The sequence below is a fragment of the Phlebotomus papatasi genome, chromosome 2 (genome assembly GCF_024763615.1).
Source record: "Phlebotomus papatasi isolate M1 chromosome 2, Ppap_2.1, whole genome shotgun sequence".
Lineage (NCBI taxonomy): Eukaryota > Metazoa > Arthropoda > Insecta > Diptera > Psychodidae > Phlebotomus > Phlebotomus papatasi.
Window position 1 is genome coordinate 46,285,281 of NC_077223.1, and position 24,368 is coordinate 46,309,648.

Consider the following 24,368-nt stretch of genomic DNA (forward strand, 5'->3'; position numbering starts at 1 on the left):
ATTGGCATCTGAGTGATTTCAAAGCGTTATTATGGGAAAAATCAATTTTTTCGCACTTAAACGGCAAAATCGGAGTGATAGCGTAGTCTGAGTGGAAAATGATGTATGGACGAAATGTAGAGACAAATGTGCTCTACAATTATGTCGAAGTAATCATCAAAATCGGTTCAGCGACAGTCGAGATAATTGAGGTTATGTGATATTGAAATTGGTTTTTCGACTGTGGCGCCCCTGGTGTTGGTCCCACGAAGTTCAAATGTTCTAGAAAGTTGTAGTATTTGGTGAGATCTTTCGTTTAAGCCCTCATTCATCAAAATCGGTCACATAGAACCGGAGATATGATTTTTTAAATTTTGTGAACTTTGACCCCTCATATCTCCGGTTCTATTGAAACCACAGCGCACATACGCACCATTTTGGAAACGTCCTAGACTGGACTACAACATACTAAAATTTCATTAACTTGCACAATGCCGTTTTTGAGAAAAGTGACTTTGAATTTCGATGAATTTTGACGCTATCACAGCGCCACCTGTGGTGACTTTTTGAACTTCCATCTGAAAGTGCTCATCGAGACGAAACCAAAAAGGTAAAATTTATGTCGATATGTTAATTAGAACCGGAGATAGAGGCCGGTCAATGTTCGAACTTTGACCCCTTATAGTTCGGGTCAGGGGTTATGGATCGACTTAAGTTTTTTTTTGTTTGATAAGTATAATCAACGGCTACAACATACTAAAATTTCAGCCCGATTGCATAAGGAATTTTTGAGTTATTTAACTTTTAAGATTTAAAAATTTTCTTTTTAATAATAGCGCCCCTAGCGGTGGTTTTATGAACTTGCGATGTTAGAAGAGGAAGTGGCATTTCACGAGAGCTTTCCAAAAAGCCCTCATTTTTTAAATTCTGACAATTAGAACCGGAGTTATGGCCATTTTAAGAAAATTTTTTTGGACCCTTATAGCTCGGGTCAGGGGGGTCGGGGGACCTTAAGTTTGGTATTGATGGAAAGCTCTAAGGCCCAGCTATAACATACTAAAATTTGAGCCCGCTCGATGCCATAGGGGCGGAGCTATTGAGAAAACAAAAAAAGGGGGGTCTTCAAAATGGCGGAAGGAGGGGTGGGGGGTGGGGGGTCAGTGCACCATGTTGCAATTTTCACCCGATATTTAACCTTTGCCGAAAACCGCAAGTCGATATCTTTTTTAGTTTAGGAGCTATTAAGCTCCAAAGAGCGGCCGGACGGCCGGCCGGCCGGGAACGTAACTTAACCCCCCATATATTCGTGATCAGGAAGTGGCGAAACACATTTTGGCCAAGTTTGAGCGCGATCGGAGGACATGAAATTTTGTTAGGATTATAGTAGGTGAGATTGTTAAGAATCTCACCTAATATCACTTGCATTTTGTATATCTTTAATGATCCCATTCCATTCAATTCTATCTCAATATATCAAAAACTTAAGAAACTACGTTTAATGTTCGGAAATTCATAAGTAGTTGTGAATGTAATTTTATGTAGATATATTCATTCATCATTAATATACTATAAAATGAATGACATAGGGTCTAAGCGCTCACAGATAGCATTTTCCATTTTTACTTCTCGTTTCGTCTGTTTGGCGGCGGAATATTTCCTTTTTGAACTTCGAAAGTACCTCATGATTGTCAAAATAGCTCCGTTCAGTAATAACCTTTCGAAGAGACAAAGCTACTCCAAAACCAAGTCAATATTAATAATAATAATGCTGGCACAACATTCCATGAAGGAACAAGGCCTTCCCGCAAGGGGATTTCTAGACATGCATTATTATTTTTTCTTATACGGGATGAGGTTGTCAGTCCCATGCCCGTGGAAACAAGTGCAGTTAAGCTCACTGGATGCAATCCGAACACCTTTAACACCAGAAAAATTCCTGGTGACCTAAAGGGAATTCAAACCCGGGACACTTGCATCATAGAGCGAGTGCTCTACCACTTGACCCATTGTGTGCCCCATTGAGAGCCAAACCTATTCGAAAATCTACCGGAAGCCTAAAGTGCAACTTCGCGTAGTCGCCGCTTTTGCGTTGATTGTTCTGCCATTTTGAATTTCGATATTCTTGGCAGAACGTTTGAATTGCAATTTTATTAAGATAAATGTATTTTTCATGAACTTGCTCACTTTTGTGTAGCTCGTCGGTTTATACGTTCAAACTTCCAACGGATTTTTAGGTAAGTTCTCACTGATATACCTTTGAATCGGTAAAGGAAAAACCTAAACCGGAGAGATCTCTCAAATCGGGAAGGTTATTACTGAACGAGAGGAATTTGTCAGCCTTAATTTTGTTGTGGAGAAAAAAGCAACGAGGCTCATAATATTTCTGCAAATGAAATCCTTAATTACTGAATAACTCCTTAAATAACTTTTCTCATCGTGATATATTTTTTTAATATTTATAACTGCTCGAATTTTTAGTATGAAAATTCGAAATTCCGTTTTAATTTTTCGAACATCAACAACATTTTATGCAAAAAGCTATATACCTTTTAGCCGTGACATTTTTGAAGAATCAAACTCTGAATCAATCTGATCAACCTACAGTGCACAGTAGTTTTCAACGCTCATCGCCGTCTTGGCGTGGGTGATCAACCTTCAGAAACAAAAATACAATTTTGTCCTCAATTGAAGAAAAAAACACAACAAAATGGAACTGCTTTACTATCAGACGACTTTAGGGACTTACGAAAAATTTTTTTTTTCTATAATTACTCTTGTATCTTGTTTTTTCCCTTTTTTTTTGTATAATTTCATATTAAACACAAACAGTGTAATAACGTATCGAATGTTTGAATATTCACCATATTCACCACTACTGTCAAATGTTCAAATGAGATGTCTTCAAAGGGACATTTTTAACAGTTAAGGTTAAAAAAGTAAAATAAAGTGATAAATGAAAAAAAAAATTTAAAGTGAGCGAACGAAATGGCTATATGGACCTAATAAAGTCCGACAGCCAATAAAACAAAAGAAGAAGAAGAAGAAAGGAACATTTTCTGCAATGTCTGGAAATTTCCAGAAATTCCCTAAGAGAATTTTCTTTAGAAATTTCTTGACCATCTCTATTTACTCCACGAAGTGCTTGAACCTATTCATTCATCTATACAGCTCACCGTTATCCGGCTGACAGCTGTCAAACACTGACAGTTGGTTTATTCAAATTTTTGGTTTAGTACTCATGAAGTTTGTCTAGCGTGAATTAAAGTGTTATTTTCACTTTATTAAAGTTTTTGATATATAATTGTGATATACAAAATGTAACATAAGCATACTACAAAGAAAATTGTGTTCTTTTTCGACAGCAAATAAATACACACAGCACAAAATATAAAAACCGTTGACCAAATTCAATAAATCTAAATGTCACTTGGTCTCTCCGTCAGCTGAATATAGAAGAGAGCTGTGTAACGCTAGCCTTATTCATACTCGTACAAGTATTATTGCTAGAAAATTTTGAAGGGATTGTATTGGAAAAAAATGATAAAGTTCAATAAATTTAAATTGAAATTAAGCGTTTGAGTAATTAATTTCACCAACTTTATACTAAAATCCACTAAATTGAAAAGATATTATGATCACCAAAATTGTTTTTCTCTTTTGCGATATTATTTGAAGAGAGTAGGGTAGACCGGGGCAGAATTAGCCACACATGGTGTTATATAGTGGGATGTTATAGACTGCCATATAAGGAATATTGAAGAAACCACTTATTTATTTGAAGAAATACGTCCCTTCCTATTCATTGAAATATTTATCAGCCTGTTATACAAACATTTTTTTACAAATTATACACAATGAAAAATTTCATTTGCTGCCTTATTCTGTCCCGATCTCCCCTACAAAAAAACATCACGTCCTTAAATATTATATTGGTTGTGCAAGATCAGAAATTAAACGGTTTAAAGAGTATATTTCTTAAACAATTGGGTCTATTTTTTTTATTTAAAAGAATTATCAATGCTGTATAAATCTAAATTGATTGTAATCGGGTATAATATTACAAAAAAAAAGTTTTTTTTGTCTTTTGGAAATATATCAATAAAACTTTGCAGAATAGAAGTCGTTAATTGGATAATAATTTTCTTTTAATTTTGCTAATTAATTCCTTAATTCCTTCCATTCTTAATTAATTAAGTAATTGGGGGGTCTCAATGGCGCAATAGGCAAGACCGTAAAAGAACAGGAATAAAGAAAAATTTATATTCACTTTTTTCCTGTTTTCTAAACTTTTTAATCTTGCAATTTAATCTTTTACCTAACATAGTACTAAACTCAGTAGCGGCAACACAAAATTACTTAAATTTTAAGTCGCTACTTATCCCTCGAGGTCCGGTATTAAATTTTGCATAACAGTGTTTAGGGAATGTTGTTATGTCATATATCATCATATATGTATCCTATGAATGATTGGCATATGCAACGTGTAAAGGAGTTTGCCACCATTTTCACTCCTGAGGTTGGTCATCAACGCTAAGACGGCGGTGGCCGCATAAACGCAAAACATATAATTACTTGAAAAGGACTCAAGAGTAAGCACAATAAAATAAATAAATATTTTTAACAGTTCTGTCCTAAATATTCAATGAGATAATGATGAACTTTATTTTTCATTTCATTGTGTTCTTTTATTTTATTGGTATTCTTCAATTGCCATCTTTCTTACACTGCATAAAAAAGAGCAATATGTTCTTAAAAGATTTAAAAGATGCCCAGATGGTGAGACAATAAAGTATTTGATTAAGAACTCTTGCTCGATAGTATAAGTGATGAAAAGAAAAAAAAATTGAACTTAAAAAAACACAGATCTAGAAAAGAAAGTAGAAAAGCTATAAAGCTATTTCATTAGTGATAAAATTGATTTTCTTCATTGTGCATTTCTCGGGCAAGAACTTAATTGTATTGAGATAGATGAACACAAAAGTTCTGCTCAATAATTTGCCAAAGACTGCGGCTATCAGAGAAACTGTGTGAGTGTGAAAATGGAAGAAAGAAAGACAAATTTTCTCTTCTTATTTTCACAATTAAACAGGATGAAGAACATCCACTGCGATAATGCAATATAGAGACAACACAACTGTGAGATTTCTTCTTTCAAGTTAAGAAAATGGATATTTCTTTTCCCATTCTTTTTGCACTTCTTGATTGTGTTCAATATCTTGATTTTTCCATCGTGTATACTATATCTCTATCTCATGTTCAATGAGATTTATAACACAAAATTTGCTAAAGAGAAAATATGTTTTTGGGAAAGAGAGAAAATGGAAGGAGAAAATAGGGATGTGATCGGATTCAGATGCTCTCTTGATCGTATCCGGCAATGAGGGGGTATTTTGCAGAAATGTTTGTGGAAGGGAAGGAAAATAGGACCAAAAAAAATGGTGTTGTGGAAGAATAGCATAAAAGGCAGATGTAGGTCACTTTGAGGCCCTGAACTTCCTTTCAAGACGACGTTCTTTGGAGCTTTTCTTTACCAGTGGAAGGTTGAATGGTTTGAAAGGAATGAAGTGATACAAATTTTCAACGATGCTAAATGGGAGTTGAATGATACACATATACATAGGATTTTTGTTGTATGTACTTTTTTTTTCGTCTGATGGGAGGATTCAATAACCGAAGGGCGAATTTGGGGGATGATGAGTTGGATGGAGGATGAAAAACATGGAAATTGGTGAATCTTTCGAATTTCCAGTGAACAAAAGGAAGGCATCGAGGGACACCCTTAGGATTTATATATCTCAGAATCTGTGTATGTACAAAAGATGTGAATTCAATTTTGAGAAGGCGAAAAAGGGGGTACATTTGATTGAAATCGAGACAAAGATTATGTGGATTGGATAGAGGTTGGGTGCTGAACTTTTTTGATTTCTTGAGTCTTTTTTTTTGTTAAAATATATACATTTTTTCGAAGTCTAAAGCTGTCTATACACTAGGAAAAAATTTCATCAATATTTGTACTCAATATATCTAATATGGAAGAAAATCGCCTACACATTAGTAAAATATATGGACATAAATTTGGATTATTGAAGTAAATTTGTCTAGTGTGTAGGCAATTTCTTCAATATTCTTTTCAATATGGATGGTTTTTCTTCCATATTGTATTTCAATATTCTTTGCCTCTACACACTGAGACAAAAATCATCAATATAACTCTATATAAATCATCAATATAAATATAATATTATTGAAGCGGAATATGGAAGAAATGGAAGAAATATTGAAGAAAATTTTTAATATAAAGTTCATTAGATATTTTTTTCAATAAATTCATTTTCGCTTTCCCACAAATTCGATCACTCAGATTTCTCGACCTCGTTTTGGCACTTTGCCTCTGCTTGTCCGTGCTATGGAGAGCAGCTTGAGCTGTGTACGTTATCAATCCGTTATTCTCTTTGAGTCTCTGCACGAAATTCTTGGAGATACCCAGCTTTTTGCCCACATCTCTGACTGAAAGGCAAGGTTGCTTCTGGAAAAGCGCCGACACTCTCTTCTCCATCCTCTTGTCTACAGCTCTAGGTTTTCTGCCACATCCTGGCTTTCGAACAACAGTCTTGAGTTCTTTGAAGCGTAATATAATCCTTCGCACCGTGGATGGACACTATCCGGTGATCCTTCCGATTTCAGAATAGCTCGCTTTTGGATTCTTTAGGTACGTGTCCACGATCAATTTGCGCAGGTTCTCCATTTTTATCACTTTTCTCAGCCAAAACACAACCTTTTTCAATATTTTTTTCAGAAATGAAAAGCTGATGAAATTCTCTTGAAACTTCAAAAAAATCAAAACAAAACTCTATTCCTATTGTGACTAACTTCATGTCGAAAACTTGGCATTCAAATCCGGGACACGCTTTATCTATAATCTGTCTGCAACTTCCTGAATCTCAGGAAGGCTGCTGAATGTGTACGTGAACCTTTGAGCAACAGAAGCACGCACGACAATCCCTACTTGAGAATATCTGCATCCAACAGCCGGATGTGACAGTCTCTCAATTTCTAAATAGAGAGGATTATCCTGTGGGGAGACCTCTTTTCCATTCCCAAATTCTGAAGATATTTCTCCAGACTTCTGGATGATAAGGTTCTCCTCATGAAGTCCACTTATTGCCGAGAACACAAATTGTTTAGGAAGCAGAAAACACCGTTTTGAGGTTATATTTACATACTACGGAATTCCAACTAAGATTTTACCCTGTTGCAAGGAAATTTGCATAATATTTATGTGATCCTCAATAGTCTCTCTATAGTAACGCGTTCCTCAGAGGTCTCCTGGTAAGTTTCTGCTGCATTCCATGAAGATTTCTCTCGATTGTCCGAGATTTTAGAGAACACAATGAATCTCTCAATTTTCTCCTTTTTTGCTCGTGTTAGAATTTGGAATATGTGATCAAGGTTCCAAAGGACTCTTCAGTGATGCACAGAAGGAATCACTTCCGACAATTTTTAAAGCAAAAATGAAAAAAACTTAACTAACACTTGATTGGATTCCACCAGGCACAACATCTCTTGAAAAAAACACTCCACTTTCGCATTTTTGGAAAATTTTGCAATAAATTTCACTGAACACTAATCCCAATGAACTTCAAAAAACACTTTCCAAACTTTTTCAGGAGCAAAACGATAAACTTTCGCGAAAAAGAATGTCGAGCCGCAAGAAGACTCGAGAAATCAAACAAAGTGTCAATATTGAAACGAATTAGTTCCTGTGTGTAGGAATTTTCTTCAATAATTGAAGTTTTTTTATCAATAGTATTTATTGAAGGGTCACTCATCCATATTTTTCCTAGTGTATAGATAGCTTAATCCTCAATCTCAATTGATTGACTTACTACAAGGATGCCCTTCAATGTTTTCTTTAGGTCATCGCCTGAAGATAAAATAGAGAAATTGTGAATATTTGTCCTTCAATAAATTTTTCTTCCAAACTTTTTCTTTCTTGTCTTTTGTGTACAAATAGAGTAAATTGTCTCCTTTGCTATTCTATATATTTTCTAGTTTAACCAACCAAGTGGTGGCACTGAAAGAAATTAGACTGCAAGAGGAGGAGGGTGCTCCATTCACGGCCATAAGGGAGGCATCACTTCTGAAAGAACTGAAACACTCCAACATTGTGACACTCCATGATATTGTTCACACTCGTGAAACTCTGACCTTTGTGTTTGAATATGTGGTGAGTATTGCAAAGAAATGAAAAAAAAGGATGATAGAGAATCCTTCTACATTCTCGAAAAGTGCCTTTTGTATGACAATTGTCATTTTATTTGAATGTAGAATACGGATTTATCGCAATATATGGAAAGACACCCCGGAGGATTGGACCATCGGAATGTCAGATTATTTCTGTATCAATTGCTCCGTGGATTGTCGTATTGTCACAAAAGGCGAGTCCTGCATAGAGATGTAAAGCCACAGAATCTGCTGATCAGCGGATTGGGTGAGCTCAAATTGGCGGACTTTGGTCTAGCCAGAGCTAAGAGTGTCCCCAGCCATACCTACTCAAATGAGGTGGTAACATTATGGTATCGTCCCCCTGGTAAGGAAACCTCTTTTAAATTACTCCTTCTCTCTTGACATTGTTACAGAGTTGACAGCATTCTAGATAATCAAATTTAATTTAAAATTTCAAAATTCGAAACTTTTTCAAAATTAAGATGATTGAGGCTTCAAATTTTTACCATAGCCTTCATTAATTTTTTAAGGACACTGGTGACCCTGGTGACCCGAAGAAAAAATCATTTGTTCTGATATAACTTTAGATAGACATAGAAATTCTTCTTTGGGATATCGGTGACAAAATTCTCTATAGAAGGGTTAAATGCCCAAAGTTTTGAGGAATTTGAACAAAAAAGAAACCAGACAAAAATGTATTGACATTTTGAATTATCCTCTTGAAATGTATGTCTCAGAGTTTTTAACCCCAGAAAGATTCAGGCTTATCTTTGAGAGTATTTAGCTCATAAAATTTGGCAGTAGAGGATTAGATAAATGATATTTATCCAATGAACTAATCCCTAATCCTAAACATTCACAGCTGAATGTTGAAACGAAGAATAACTTCATTTGAACCACAGATTAGCGTTAGTCTAGAGTTAAAATTAAGCTAGGTTTAACCCTTTAAGGACGTTTAAGGTCAAAAATCGAGGGTCAGAAAAAATCATTTTTATAACTTTTTAGAGAAAAATACAGCTTTAGAAGACCGTAGGAAAAATTTTATTTTTGGGTCACGGGTGACCCAATCGTCCTTAAAGGGTTAAATATTTTTAAAAAATATTTAACCCTTTTTAAATGTTTAAATGAAAAAATGTTTTTATCAAAATTTTAGAGAGGAATACATTGGATGTATCTTTCATTCACAAGAGCCCATAAAAAAGAGAATCAAAATGTTACTAATTACCCCATGCCTGGTAATATTAAGCCTAGCTTTTCACTTGTAAGAATAAAATGATCAAATTGATCCAAATTCGATCCTTTTGTAAAGGATGGATCAAATTAACCTGTTCTATTATGGTAAATGTGCATTCAAAGATTGAAATTTGATCCATCCTTTGCAAAAGGATCAATTTTGGATCAATTTGATCCTTTTATTTTTACCAGTGTGTTTTGAAAGCTTTTTCACAGAATTTACCATCGTAACCTGATAGAAACCAGGGGTCTGTCTGTTCTACTATTTCGAAAATTTGTTTCTCAAAAAGGAAATTGGTAAAAAAGGAAGGTAACAAACGATCAAGAAAGTTTAGTAAATTTTATCTCCAAAAATATCGATCAGTTATTCGAATCTTATCTTAATTTTTTAATTTATAATAAAATTTCAGCGATCCCTAGTAAATATACCTTAAATTTAAAATTTTCAAAAATATATTTTATCAACTTTCTGAAAATTATGAACAGTGGCAGCCAAAATCCCGAAAGGGTCAAAATCTCGAAAGCCAAAATCCCGAATGGTCTAAATCCTGAATGGTACGAAATTATACGGCGGATTATATGCAGAATAATTTCCCAAAATACAAAAGTAGCTATGGCACCTTTAAGACTTCAGGATTTTGACCGGGACTGTCAAATCGAGAGAAAATGTTTGATGTTATTCAAAGAAAGTCCATTTCTTAATTAACTAAATTTTATTGTGATATCATCCTAAATAAGATTTTCTAACAAATTAAATGAAAATCAGATATGGCTAAAAGGGCTTACTTTTTTCGGCTGGGTAAGTACTTTTGGCCATTCATTTCCCCATACATTCAGTAAAACCAATCGTGACTTTTGACTGATTTTTACGGTTTGCGGAAACTTCGTATTTTACATTTCGTCTTTCATGCATTTTGTACAAAAATTGAACATTTCGTCTGCCATACATTTTACACAAGCATATCAACCAATAAAATAATGGAATTACAGTTTTATGGGGTCAAGGGCGCTATGCGCCTCGGGTCTGAGTTTAAAGTCGATCTTCAAGCTCTAATTATCAATATTGCCTGTTTGAGGCAAAGGAAAATTTTCTGTGTTTTTGGAAGTTATCAGTAGCGCCTGTTTAGGCTAAGGGAAATTTTCTGTGCTTTGGGAAGTCATTTGTATCGCCTGTTGAGGCAAAGGGAAATTTTCTGTGCTTTGGAAAGTTATCAGTAGCGCCTGTTTAATTTTTGTACAAAATTTAGGAAAGACGAAATATGAAATACGAAATGGTAAAATACGAAATGTACTAGAACACGAAGTTTCCGCAATACGAAATGTGCAATACGAACATGTAAAATACGAAATGTAAAATACGTAATTTCCATATCCCGATTTTTACATAAAATAGAAAATGTGCAAAAAGTCGTCTAAAATACTCTAATAATTACATAAAATTGGTGTTAAATAAGAAGAGGACTTGTGCTGTGTAATTTGTGAAAGTTTTCGAAAGCTATTTCTTCTGTCATTTTATTAAAATTCTATTGGAAACAAGTGGCCAAAAGTGCTTACACACAATGGTCAAAAGTGCTTACAAAGTGACCAAAAGTACTGAAACATGCATAGTTGCATAAAATGATTTTTTCACTAAAATATCCAAAAAAAAATTTGGGAATTCTCTTGGATTATTAGGAAGAAACGGCTTTAAGGTATCTTTGTACAAAATTTCATTTTATTTAAATAAAGATTATAAAAATTACAAGCACATGAAACTTTATAGTGGCCAAAAGTACTTACTCCACCCTATTGTCCAAGGCAGGGGTGTGACATTAGCTCTGTAAGACCAGTTTTAGTGTAAATTTTCTCCTGTTTTCGTACACATTTCACGAGATACCTTCAAAACTACGTAGGTTGCCAATTTGGGGTTTTCGGTTGCCTCTTTGTTATTAAATTGGCTTTTATTTTGTATTAGTATTTTTTGCTAATTCATTTTACAATGACAGAAAACAACTAATAAACTCAAAAGTTTTTTCGGCGCGCTAGAAACATATGAGAAACATAGGAAATGTCATGCCCCTGGTCCTAGGTAAGCTCACTGAGCTTGACATCAGGGGATGTAACAGGAGGAGGAAAATTTAAGATTTTAAGATTAGCATTCAAATTGCAATAACAAAACAGTTTTGATTTAAACAATTTATTCGTCAATAATTTCTTAAAGAGGCTACGATTAACTTTTTTTCATCATAACATTAACACTTTTTGAGTGTAAAAATATATCAACATTTTTTAATGTTAATTTTACACCTTTTTAAGGGTAAAATCAACATGAAAGAAGGGTAACTTTAACCCATAATACACATAAAAAGGTAATATTTACACCGATTTCGGATCAATACTGCAGGGTAAAATTAACATTTCCGGAATGTTATTTTGACTTTTTTGGATTTTTCTCAATCAAGTCAATCAAAAAACAAGATTATTGAATATCTCTAAAATTCAATAATTGACATTTAGATTATCTAGGATGTAATCAACTCTTCTTGCAAGATGGCTTTTGATGTGCAGAACCATAGTCATTTCCTTTATTAATTAATTCGTGCACTCATTAATTGCATCGTTCTCTGTGGTTGCTCCTTGATGGATTTAGATGTTCTTCTGGGTAGCACGGAGTATTCCACATCCTTGGACATGTGGGGTGTTGGTTGCATATTTGTGGAAATGATTACCGGAATGCCAACATTTCCGGGCATTAGAGACACATACGATCAGCTAGATAAAATATTTAAATTGCTGGGAACACCCACCGAGGAGACATGGCCTGGTGTAACTCATTTGCCGGGTTACAAGCCCAAACTACTAGGTGAATTCCATTCTGCATTAATGCTTATATTTTTCTGATATCCTTCGGTGTACTAATTGTTGCCCTATTTTTTTGTACTCGCTTTGTGTGGTTTCCCCAGGATTCTACAGGGCAAGAAAATTGGGTCACAGTTTTCCACGATTGTATGATATTGTGGAGGGTGAAGCGATGGCTAGTGCATTTTTACAATTGGACCCGGAGAAGAGGATAGGTGCTGAGTGGGCTCTCAGTCATCCCTATTTTGCACCACTTCCCCGGAAACTTGACGAACTACCAGATGGTAAGAGTATCAATTTACCAAATTACGGACTCTGAAAACCCTTTACACATTGAGAACCCCTCAATTTTAATTCAATTTGCAACAATTTCTTCCCACAGAGGCATCAATATTTACCGTCGAAGGTGTGTACCTCTATCCAGAGCCCAATCGCCAATATAAATGAAAGTTAAGGCAAGTGATATCCTTGGATGGGATACGCTCATATTGTTGACAGAGTCACCACACGATGGCCTAATTGGGTCGTCACATCAATCTTTATTGGATATCTTATGCTTTTCAATCTTACCACTTTTCCCCTATAATTTTCTTTTTCTTCCTTTTTCCCGCCCAATATAAAGTGTAATCAAAATATTGTAAGAAAAGAAAATCCATATTTTATGAGAAATAACACTTTATCACCAAACCCATTTGTAGAGAAATAATTAGAGAGAGAGAGAATACGAAAAGATGAATTAAATGAAATTTTGATACAGTACAGTGTCACAAAGTATGAGCATTCGAAAACAATATTCAGATTGAATAGTTTTTTTTTAATAATTTGTATTTTAAGTTATTTTACTGCCAAGCTGATTACAGGGTGCTTTAGTCTTTAAAAAATTGCATACGGCAACAATGTTTTTTTTTATTAATAATTTACTTTTTTGACAGTTTGACACGTTTGACACTTTGAGATAAAGTCAAATGTTCAATGTTGAAAAATGGCCTAATCTACAATTGGAGCAATTTTCCATTTCCGAGAGAAAAAATCCTACTATATTTCAATAAATCTATCATGTCACGAACTATTCAGGGATACGGGCAGCGTTGTGAAATTCTAAATGGAGCGAATTGAATGAAATCTAAAAAAGGGTTATCTAAAAAAAAAACAACACTGAGGAAAAAAAGAGGCTACGATTAACCCTTTAAGGACGATTGGAACACCGGTGTCCCATAAAGAAAATAATTTTTCCTGACTACCTAAAGTTATTCTTTTCTAATGTCTGTACATAATTGAAAAGTAGAAGGTTGAAGGAATCTAGAATATTTTTTGCATATCTATAACTATTTGGTGTATAGTAAATTTTTAAGCTCAAAAATGGCGAATTTTTAAATTCTCAAATTCTTATTTTATTTATTTTTTATACTTCCAATTTTTTTTAAAGCAAATCCCTTTTGGCAAGAAAAACTACAATAATCATACGTAATATTTTTCATTAAAGCATAAAATATTATTCATTGGTATTGTGAGGAAAATTACTTAAATTTTTGGGCTATTTTTGTCCCTAACGTTCATAGAAGCACAAAATACACCGAATCAGACTCTGTTGGACTATCCAAGGTTAGATGTAAGACTTATCATTGATTATGTTTCTCAGTTTAATTTTTATTGTTGATTTTCAGTCCGTAAAAAGTGTCTCGTCGTTAAAGGGTTAACTTTTTTTTTGTCATAACATTAACACTTTTCGGGTGTAAAAATATATCAACATTTTTTAATGTTAATTTTACACCTTTTGAGGATAAAATCAACATGAAAAAAGGGTAACTGTAACCCATAATACACCTAAAAAGGGTAATATTTACACCGATTTCGGATCAATACTGTAGGGTAAAATTAACATTTTCGGAATTTTATTTTAACTTTTTCGCATTTCTCTCAGTGAAAGTAAAATTGTTAATTTCGAGCACACAATAATCTTTACAGTAAACAGGATACAAGTCCTCTAGACCTTCCCTTCATAATGGGCATTATAAAAACCAAGCTTAGAACTGAAAAAAAAAACAATGAAACAGTATCAATGTTTCACGGACGAGGGTCCTGGTCGGCCAGCGTTCATAGCTCTTATCAGATGAATCAAATGATTCAGGACTATTGCCCATGTTAAAGGTGATGTGACATTGAAAATTTGAAAGATTTTAAATTTTTGATTATTTTCTTTTTATCACACAAATAGAATTTGTTTTCATATAAAAAATTACAGTTCTTTGACTAGTCGTGTTCTCTGATTGTCCAGAGTTTTAAAAGTCAAAAATTTCAGACAAATAAAAAGCGCGATGGGACTATATAATAAAATGTTTTAAACTACCTATTTTCCTTTCAAATAAATAGACCAAAAATTTCAGAATAATTCTCTCAAATGTTACAAAAGTACAAAAAGTCATGGAATATTCTGAGATTTTCAATTGACAAGTTTGAATAGCCATGAAATTAAAGGGATTTCTGTCAAAACTTATCAATTATCCGGGCAATGTTTTTTTTTATGAAGATTTTATCACTTTTTCTTGCGGAAATAAAAAAGAAATCTATAAATAATTCTTAAATTGTACCAATTTTTTTATTTCGCAAATTTTTAAATTAGAAAATTTATTTTAGAAAAACATTAACTAAACTGTTTTTTTTTTTGTAAATTTAATTTAGGGAAAAAAATTATGAAAATAAGTTCCTGAAAGTGGAAAAATCTTATCGCCAAGTTCGTCTACATTTTAAATTTTGTTATGCTTTGAGTAATTTTTTTTTCATAGGATGAAATAGGTAGGGGAAAGTGGCCTGCCTTTGAATGCGGCTGCCTTTGAGTGCTTCTATTCTCTTATTTCTCAAAGCTAAAATTCCATTTTGTTAATCGAAGTTAATAGAAAATAGTTAATAGTATATTAACTATAGTTCACAAAATAGAATTTTGGCTTTGAGAAATAAGAGAAAAATTGAAACATTCAAAGACTGCCGCTCTCAAAGGTAGACCACTTTCCCCTAATTCCCTGCTTCACATAAATCTAATTTTTCCAAAATGAATATTATGTTGTATTCTAATTTATGTGCTCTATCCTTAATGGCCTGTACATAAAAGAGAATTCTATGTCCATATTGAAGCAAATTCCCTACGCTTGTGTAGAAAAAACTCTTCAATATGGACATAAATTTCTCTAGTGTGTAGAGGCCATAAGAGTCATAATATCTTCTATTGAAATAAAATTCATTCTTAAATAAGTAAAGAAACGTACTAAAATATTCTTAATTGAGGAAATGACTTTTTTATTATGAAATACCCAACAATCTTCTGGAAGTCTTATAGATTTTTTATAGGGACAGTGTTTTAAAGCATCTCTAGTCTTCAAATAACAATTTTGTCAAGCAGTCAACTAAATATTATCAAAATTTTGTTAAAATATTGTTGTTTCCTAATTTCACAAAACCTTTTCATATACTTTGTATAGAAAAACATCATTTTGACAAACTTTTAACAAGATCCAGTTGGCAGCTAATTTGACAAAACTTCTTTTAGAGTACTTTGAAGAAAAAAAAACAGTTAAAAGTTGTTAAAAGTTTGTCAAATTATGTTTTTACATACAAAATGTGTGAGAGTTTTGTGAAAAGGCCTCCTCTACACATTGGTAGCAAGTTTCGTCAAAAATTGCATTTTTGACAGAATATTCACGTTTTTATCTACAACCGTGCAGGAAATTTCCTTCAAAACTGCTATTTTTAGCCAATGTAAAGAGGCTTAAATTAAGAAATAGCATATTTTCGATAAAGCTTTGACAAGATAAAGTTGGCAGCTTTCCAAATCAAGTGTATACAAAATTTCTTGCTGAATAAAAATTTAAAAATTTCCAAGGTCAAAAGAGGTTAATATTGCCAGAGTGTTACCTTAACCCTAATCAAATTTCTTTATTTATTTATTTTTCATAAAACCCGCAAATTATTCGATTCTTTGGCAAATAATACAAGTTTTTTTTTGTAATTTCCAAAATGTTGGCCTCAATTCTGAGACCAAGATCAAGATCAAAATTTCAAGCTGTCAAATATTTCCAAGATCAAGATTTCATATTCTGACGCGAAGCATTTATGGAACTTAAAATGTCTTAGCTAAGAACCAAGATTTCAAGATTTTCCACACTTAACGAAACGTCATTTCTGACAAATATCTTCATTTCTTTGCCGAATTTATTGAAATTTCGCCATATAAATTAGAAAAAATAATCATAGGATGTATTAAATAATATATGACAGGATATTATCGGGAATAAAAGAAGTGCACACAAAACTTGTGACGTGTAATAAACCCTGAAAGCCTGAAATGCTTATGCAAGATGTCATTCTTTTTCAGTTATTCTCAGGGTTTTGTACTTCAAAATGTACACCTAGAACGTTTTGTACAATTACAATTAAATTACAAGATCAAACATAGTATTTTTCATAGTCATTCTCTTTTTGTATCATCTCTTGTAGAAACATTCTTCAGCAAAAACGATTTCCGCATGGAACTCTTCAAATTGTTAGTATCTTGAAAATTCCAAGCACCTCCGAGAGGTTATTGGAATTATTAAAAAAAAAAAAAAAAAAAACAAGAAATTTGAAATTTGACGTCTTGAAATCTTGAAATATTGGTTCCAGAATTGCAAATCTTGATATCCACACGGTTTGTGTCTTGGATTTCAAGATTCCAAGACATTTGACAGATTTGACAACTTGATGTTGATTTTTTGATTTCAGAATACCGAAATCTTGAAATTTTCTTGATCTTGATCTTAATCTTGGTCTCAGAATTGAGGTCGTTATTTCCAAAAATTCTGGGTCGTACTTCGTGACAATGTACTGTACTGTTTATGTCTTGTCATTGCTCCAGCTCCAATGAAGATGCTCAAGGGAATCAAGTATTGATGCCAATTTAATGTGAAACAACTCATGAAAACAGAAAATAAAAATCTTAAAACTATTTTTCCTTTAATAAAAAAAAGTTATTCTATAGTAAATATGAAGAAGATGAAGAACAAAAGAAAATACACTAAAAAAAAATTGTAGAAGTGCCATGATAATATGTGACTAAATTCTCGTTGACGAGATAAAGTCACATGAGAAAGAACTGAAGTCAAATTTGTGTGGAAGATATAAATTTACTTGTAATTTAATATTTTTTTTCTTTCGATTTAATATTTTTTTCCGGCGAGAAATAAAAGCAATAGTCATATTTTGCTTCTCAAATCACGAAATATTTTAAAGAAAAAAAAAATGATGGCAAAGATTTTTAGTGCTTGCAGAAAAAAAACTGTCCATGTAGAAAAGAATTAAGAAAATAAAGTTTTACGAAAACATCGACAAACGGAGGCTGGTAAATTCTTATAAATGATTAGAAAAAAAAGAAGAAAAAATGGGAAATGCAGAATATTGCATAGATGCTTGTATTTTTTAATCTCTAGCGATATTTTTTTATTTCATACGAAAGTTTTTAGATGAAAATGCAAGGAATTTGTGGGTTTTTTTTCTAATGACAAAATGAAATGGATGGAATATTTTTTTGGTGTGCAGTAAAATAAGGAAATATTCGAAGGAAGCTCCTTCAACCCATTTTTTCCTTCTCCCAAGAGAAAAACAATACTTGAGGAATTTATAAAAATCTTTTGCTTTCAGCTCTTTTTGCCAAATTATAGCTAAAAACAAAAATTGATGAGGATTTGACTAAAAACGGAAAATTAAGGCTTAATAAATATTTTTTTTGGATAGAATTTAGAAGAAAAAAGAAAGTCTTTCTGTTTACTTCACAAAGAAACACATAAAAGAAAGAAAAAAAAGTTAAAGAGTAATTGTATAACAAATTGTGATATTCATACATTTTAAAATATTGTAATAGAGAAAAATGATAAAGAAAAGGAAAGATAAAAAAACAAAAAATATTGAATTGAAATTAATTATAAAATGAGAGTATAATAAATGATTGCATGGTCAATGACTTTTATTGAAAGATAAAAAAAAGAAATAAAGTAAGACAGAGATGTTTATTAAAATATTCGTAAACAAAAATTTTAACAGAAGAAAATTATGGATAAGTCCTTTAAAAAAAAAGCCTAATATAGAGGAATTATTGAAGAAAAAAAAACAGTAAATAGATGGTGACATTTTTTCTGGATAGTAGAGATAAAAAGAAAGAAAATAAGAAATAGCAAATTTTCCAATTTTAAAATAAACTTCTTTTTTTCTTTAAAAAATATCACTAGACATCATTTTTTTAACAAAATTGGAATTGAGGATAGCCTCACAATGCAAAGAATGTTTTCTATAGACATTTATAAGAAAAAAAACTTAGAATACGTAGAAATACTGAGAAATATTTCTAATCAAAATTTTTAACATGAATCACTTCCTTACAAATTCCTTAAAAATTAAAAAAAAATACATTTTTTCAGCCCAAATGCGCTCAGAATTAATTTTTCTAATTTACAATTTAACAAGTTTTTTTTTATTTTGATTTTTCTTGTAGATAAAAATCTGTAAATGTAGTGAAAACTAGTGAAAACAAGTAACAGCACGTCCAAGATTTTTTCATGAAACGGTGCTCAATTTTCGTCTCCGGAACCGCACTTTTAATCTTTGTTTTTTTTATTAATCAAAAGCAAGCAATTTTTCTTTTCTTTAGATGTCTAAACGTAGTATTTCGTAACTACTTAAAGCATATTTCTATAAACATTTTCAAAATATACACATGATTGACATTTTTATTACTGTAAAACTTTTTAAAAAAAATATTAGCCAGAAATTTACCGTGAAAAAAAAGAAATAAAAATTGTGAATTTGTGAAATCGAGTCAAATAGAAAAAAAACAATGGAAACTGTAGTAAAAATTTTAACGAAATAATCAAAAGTAATTGAAAAAAAAATCTCTACGTAGAAAAAAATAATAAAAATGAAACATAAAAGCTATCTAAAAGAATGAAGAAGAAGGTAATAAAAAAACAGTCGGAAAATTTATCGTAATTGTTGTAAAATATTATATAAAAGAAAGAGAAAAAAGATATTGAAAGACAGCGTACCGTTTTCCTTTTTTGTTTTTGACGAGAAAGATTTAAAAAAAAAATAGTTCGAAATAAATTAGACAAAAAAAAATGTGAGAAATATAAAATTATTGCAATATATCGTCATTTTGAAGAAAAAAAAGAGAAAGAAAACATAGCGTTAGAGGTTGAAATGACAAAAATTATATAGAAAAGTGTGTAATTTTATTTACACACTTTCAAGAGAAAAAAACAGTTACTGCTTCAAGAAATAAACATTTTTCACGGATTCTCGAGGAAAAAAAAGAAACAAATTACTGCACAAATTGCACGCAAAGTTAACAATATATTTCTTAAATTGTGGTAAAAAAGACTAAAGGAAACTTTTATTGAAATTGTGAGATTGTCCATTGGAATATTTATCGTGCAATTTTTTTCTTGTGTTTTTGCCGTTTTTGCAATATATTTCTTTAATTTGACTTGAATCAATGGAATATTCTCACAATTTCTCGCAAAAAAAATATTCAATGATTTTGCTCTAATATTTTTTGAATCATCTAGCAGAAAAGCTAATTTGTCCATAATCTTACATTTAAAAAAAATCTTATATCGTGAATAAACTCACGTTTGTGTACAGTGAATAAAAAAAATTATATTGAAACTTGGTAAAATATGTTGAGCTTTACAATTATTTTTTAAGGTTAGGAAGCTAAAATCTTTGCTAAAAGTAATTTAGTCAAAATGTTTATTATTTCTTTAGCTGGCAAGTTTGATTAACAAAACAACGGTAAAGCACATTTTTCTACAAAAAAAACACATAAAAGAAATTAAGTTGAAAAGTGAGGTTATTATGCTAAAAATTACATAACCTAGAAAAGTTGATTCCAAAAGATAAAGCTCTTTGCGTTAATCGCCCATAAATAGCATAAATTGTAATGCAAAGAGTGATTTTATATTTTAGTGGAAATCCGAAATTCGTTTTTCACAAAAAAAAAATCAAAAGTTCACACGAATTAGAGTAAGTGTGCCAAATTCCGGCCAGCTTGCAATTTCGGCCACATTTTTTGTTCTTCGAATATCCATGAATTTTTAGTTTTTGCATTCTCTAGAGAATATACAATGCAAAAAATAACAAAAAATGTCGCTTCGACGAGCACGATGATCTGAAAAAGACATTGAAAGAATTCCCGGAGGGCACGGAACTATGAGAATGAAGGTGGCCGAAATAGGGCACCAATGTTGTGTCTACATTTTTATTCCCTTTAAAAATGATTAAGAATGAATTTAGAGAAAATAAAGACGATAAACTGTCTACAAGGTTCCAAGAAATACTCCTTATTAAAAAGTAATAAAAAATTTAATTTCTAGTAAAAATATAACATTTCAAACTTGAGACTTTGGCGGTTGCATGCAACTATGGCGAAATTTGGTACACTTACCCTATTATTATTGTATTTGAAGTGTTTCTGTGTTCTTTTCGATACTCAATTTTAGCCTCGTAGTGGAAGGATCAGTCAGTCCCCGAGAACTGTCCAGGAACACCGATTTAGTTCTGATAAAAGCCCTAAATACGCGTGGAAGCTCCTTCTTGCTCCCACACGACTTAATGGTTATGAGAAACATAACCTCTTAGCCAAACGGAGCGGAATGTGATTCTGAGCGAAAACTTCCTGAGAAATCACCTACAAACTTTCGGCGTAAATATTGAAAATATCTGAGAAAATATCTTACATTTTCTTTCACTGAGAAAAAAAGGGTGCGATTAACGTTTTTTCTTCGTAACTTTAACACTTTTTAGATGTGAAAATATATCAACATTTTTTAATGTTAATTTTACACCTTTTTAAGGGTAAAATTAATATGAAAAAGGGTAACTTTAACCCATGATACACCTAAAAAGCATAATATTTATACAGATTTCGGATCAATAATGTAGGGTAAAATTAACATTTCTGGAATGTTATTTTAACTTTTTCGGATTTCTCTCTCAGTGTTGACATTTTTATTGGTATATTTCCATAGAATTTCATAAGTTTTATGTTTGTCCCCTTTAAAGAAAATGAAGCCTCACATCATTCTGGTATGCCCCTTTGAATTAAACTTCCTAGTGGACACTAAAAGCAGGAAAAAAGCTAAAGTTTTTGCTTATTTCTGCTGAATTTTAAAGCAACACTCATGATCGCAACGGTAACTTGTCAAATACTGCACAATGTTTCTTTTTCATAATTCAATTGATAATAACTCAAGATATTTTCCTCCAAAAAAAAAGAACAATTTCCACGATGTGATCTTGCAAAAGAATGCAAGTGAATTTGACATTTTGAAGTAAGTCACCTATTTATATCAAAATGAAACATTTTGACATAATTTTTTCACAATTTAATCAAAATGAATGAATCAATGGTGATAATTTAGACTCTCGTTTATCCTAATCTCGTTTATCTAATATAGACTCTCGTTTATTCGTGGTAACGGGACCGAACTGGCAAATGTCAAACGCACAATAATTTTTGTTTTGTAAACATGTTTTTGACATTTGATTGAGAGTAAATAAAAGCGAGAACTCGTCATCTCGCTCTCTCTCATATGAAATTTGGAAAACATGTTTACAAACAAAATTTATTGTGCGTTGGGCAAAACAAGATTATGAGATTGATAAACATCAAAACTTTTGAAATCCAAAGACTTTTTTGCTTAGAGGAAGGTGGGGCTACTTTGAGCTGTGGGGCTAGATTGTTAGGGGAAAGCACGCTACCTTCGGATGATTTATGCTTCGCACAAATCATTTTTTTCAATGTGTTATAAGTTAATTTCGCCCATTATAATATTATATTTTAATAGCTAGTCTTATGCCTCAAATTTTCAGAAAAAAGCTATGGGTGAAATTCATAAAGAACATAGAGAAAAAATTGAATTGTCCGAAGCTTAAGTCGTCTGAATGTAGCGCGCTTTCCCCTATACGACTTTTTCGCATATTTCTACTTACAGTAAATTTATGGAATGAATTCTCGCCTGATCGATGCGATATTCTCCCTGAGAATGCATACATTCCTAAAAAGTCATAGTGGGAAAGAATCACCGTATAGATTAGAACACATTTGCTTTAACAAAACCTCCAAAACGTGAACCATTTGTCAACAAACTTTTGAAAATTCAACTGTCTAACGGATTATTTTATGTCACCCGGACGAAGCGTTTACGGATAAGGGAGAGTCTACTGTAACAAGCCTCATTTTTATAATTAAGACTATTACCGTCAAACACCATTTCAAGAAGTACAATTGCAAAGAAAGGCTTTCCTCCGCACGCTCTGAAAATGAGCAGTTACCGAATCCTACATTACCGGTTAAAGTTTTCACTATCGTTCCTGCGAACGTTAATTGGTCCCATTGTCTTTTGTTTAGAAATTTTTCTTTGAGTACTGATAAATACTTTACTTTAAATACTACTACTGGGTTATATCAAAAGTTTAATTTTAATTGTGGTATCGTTTATTTTAGTTGATGTAAATGCCTTCCGGAAATGTCAATGAGAAGGTATCAATGCAGAGTGAATCGCTTCAGTTTTCCAACTGAGGAGTTGGATAGAGAACGAGCTGTTTCACTCTGAATTGATAGCTTCTCACTGATAATTCCGAAAGGGACATTGGTGTCCTACTTTCATCTGCCAAGAATAAATGTCAAAATTTCATCAAAAAACAATTTTTGACCAAAATCGCTCCAAATATATAGAGATCTGTATGGTTTCTACACATTTTGATGATTTTCCAACAAAGGGAACGTTTCCTTAAGGTTGCTACACATTCGGAAACATTTTCGTCAAAAAATGTATTCTTGAAGAAAATTTCATGCAATAGGTGAAAACGTCAAAATTCTGTCAAAAATGCATTTTTTGACAAAAATTGTTTCAAATAAGTAGATGCCTTTACGCAATTTAAAGCAATTTACTTGCAGAATAATTATTCAACAAACTAAAGCGATTTTCTTTTAAAAAAAAGCAATTTTTGATGATAATCTTTTATGGCCTCTACACATTGGGAGCAATTTTTGTCAAAAATTGCTTTTTTGAAGGAAATTCCCTGCGGTGTTGTAGGTGGAAACGTCAAATTTCTGTCAAAAACGAAATTTTTGACGAAAATTGCTCCCAATGTGTAGACGCCTTTACAGTGTGTAGAGAGAGGCCTTAATACATGAAGGGAAATCTATTCATCAAGTTGCAATTTAAAGTGAACTAAAATAAACTTTTAAGACTAAAATAATTTTATTCTTGATTTTAAATATTATCAAGGTAAAATCACGTATTTGATCCCGTAATTAAATATTTCACTCCCTTTGTGATTGGCAGAAGCTTGAAAAGTTTCAGAGCTTTAGCCAATCACTGAACGCTATGAGGCTGAAATATTTTATGAGAAAGAATATTTTGTTACATATGGATGATGCTTATTCGATCTAAAACATTACAAAATTTTGGCTTCTAACCTTTTTATTGATTTGATTTTAAAGTGCCATTATTTTCAAAATTCACTTAACTTAAAACATACCTAGAAAATTTATAATTTTTTTCTTCACTGTACCTTTAAAAAAAAAGTATTCCTGCAAGAGAAGAAACTCTTATAGAAATCGTTTTATTCGCATTAAGATAATCACAATTAAACGATTTAAAAAAAAAATCACTCACACGACAATTTGCACGTCCCATCCCGAAAATTTCGTCCATAAGAATTTTTGAAACAGAAAAAAAATAGATTTAAGTGGAAAAAGGGAGATTGAGACCGCGATCTTTTGCAGCCAAAAAGAGATTGCGGGTGTTTGCCAGGTAATAAATGCAAAGGAACAATTTCAAAAGCAAATGCTATATTCAGTGAATTTTATAGTGAAAAAAACAAAGGATTTAAATAAATATAATAGTTCCTCAGAGAGATCAGTAAAAGAAAAAGAAAACAGATTAACAGAGAAATATACGCAATCCATATTAAAAGAAATATTAAATCTTTTCTAGTGAACTTAACTGAATGTCTTTGCAAAGGAAAGGCGAAAAGTTAGAGATTTTGTGTTTTCTTTTAACTTT

The 24,368-nt window shown here is 32.1% G+C and overlaps 1 protein-coding gene across 2 annotated transcripts in view; it reads left to right on the forward strand.

Moving 5' to 3' along the window:
• Positions 1-13,035, forward strand: part of LOC129801315 (cyclin-dependent kinase 14) — a 189,820-nt gene extending 176,785 nt beyond the window's left edge. For both annotated transcript variants that reach the window (XM_055846213.1, XM_055846215.1), the window contains exons 6-10: positions 8,032-8,206; positions 8,308-8,569; positions 12,068-12,280; positions 12,381-12,560; positions 12,659-13,035. In XM_055846213.1, coding sequence (XP_055702188.1) covers positions 8,032-8,206; positions 8,308-8,569; positions 12,068-12,280; positions 12,381-12,560; positions 12,659-12,723 — 895 coding nt within the window. In that variant the 3' untranslated portion in view covers positions 12,724-13,035. The remainder of the gene's footprint in view (positions 1-8,031; positions 8,207-8,307; positions 8,570-12,067; positions 12,281-12,380; positions 12,561-12,658) is intronic.
• Positions 13,036-24,368: the final 11,333 nt, after the last annotated feature.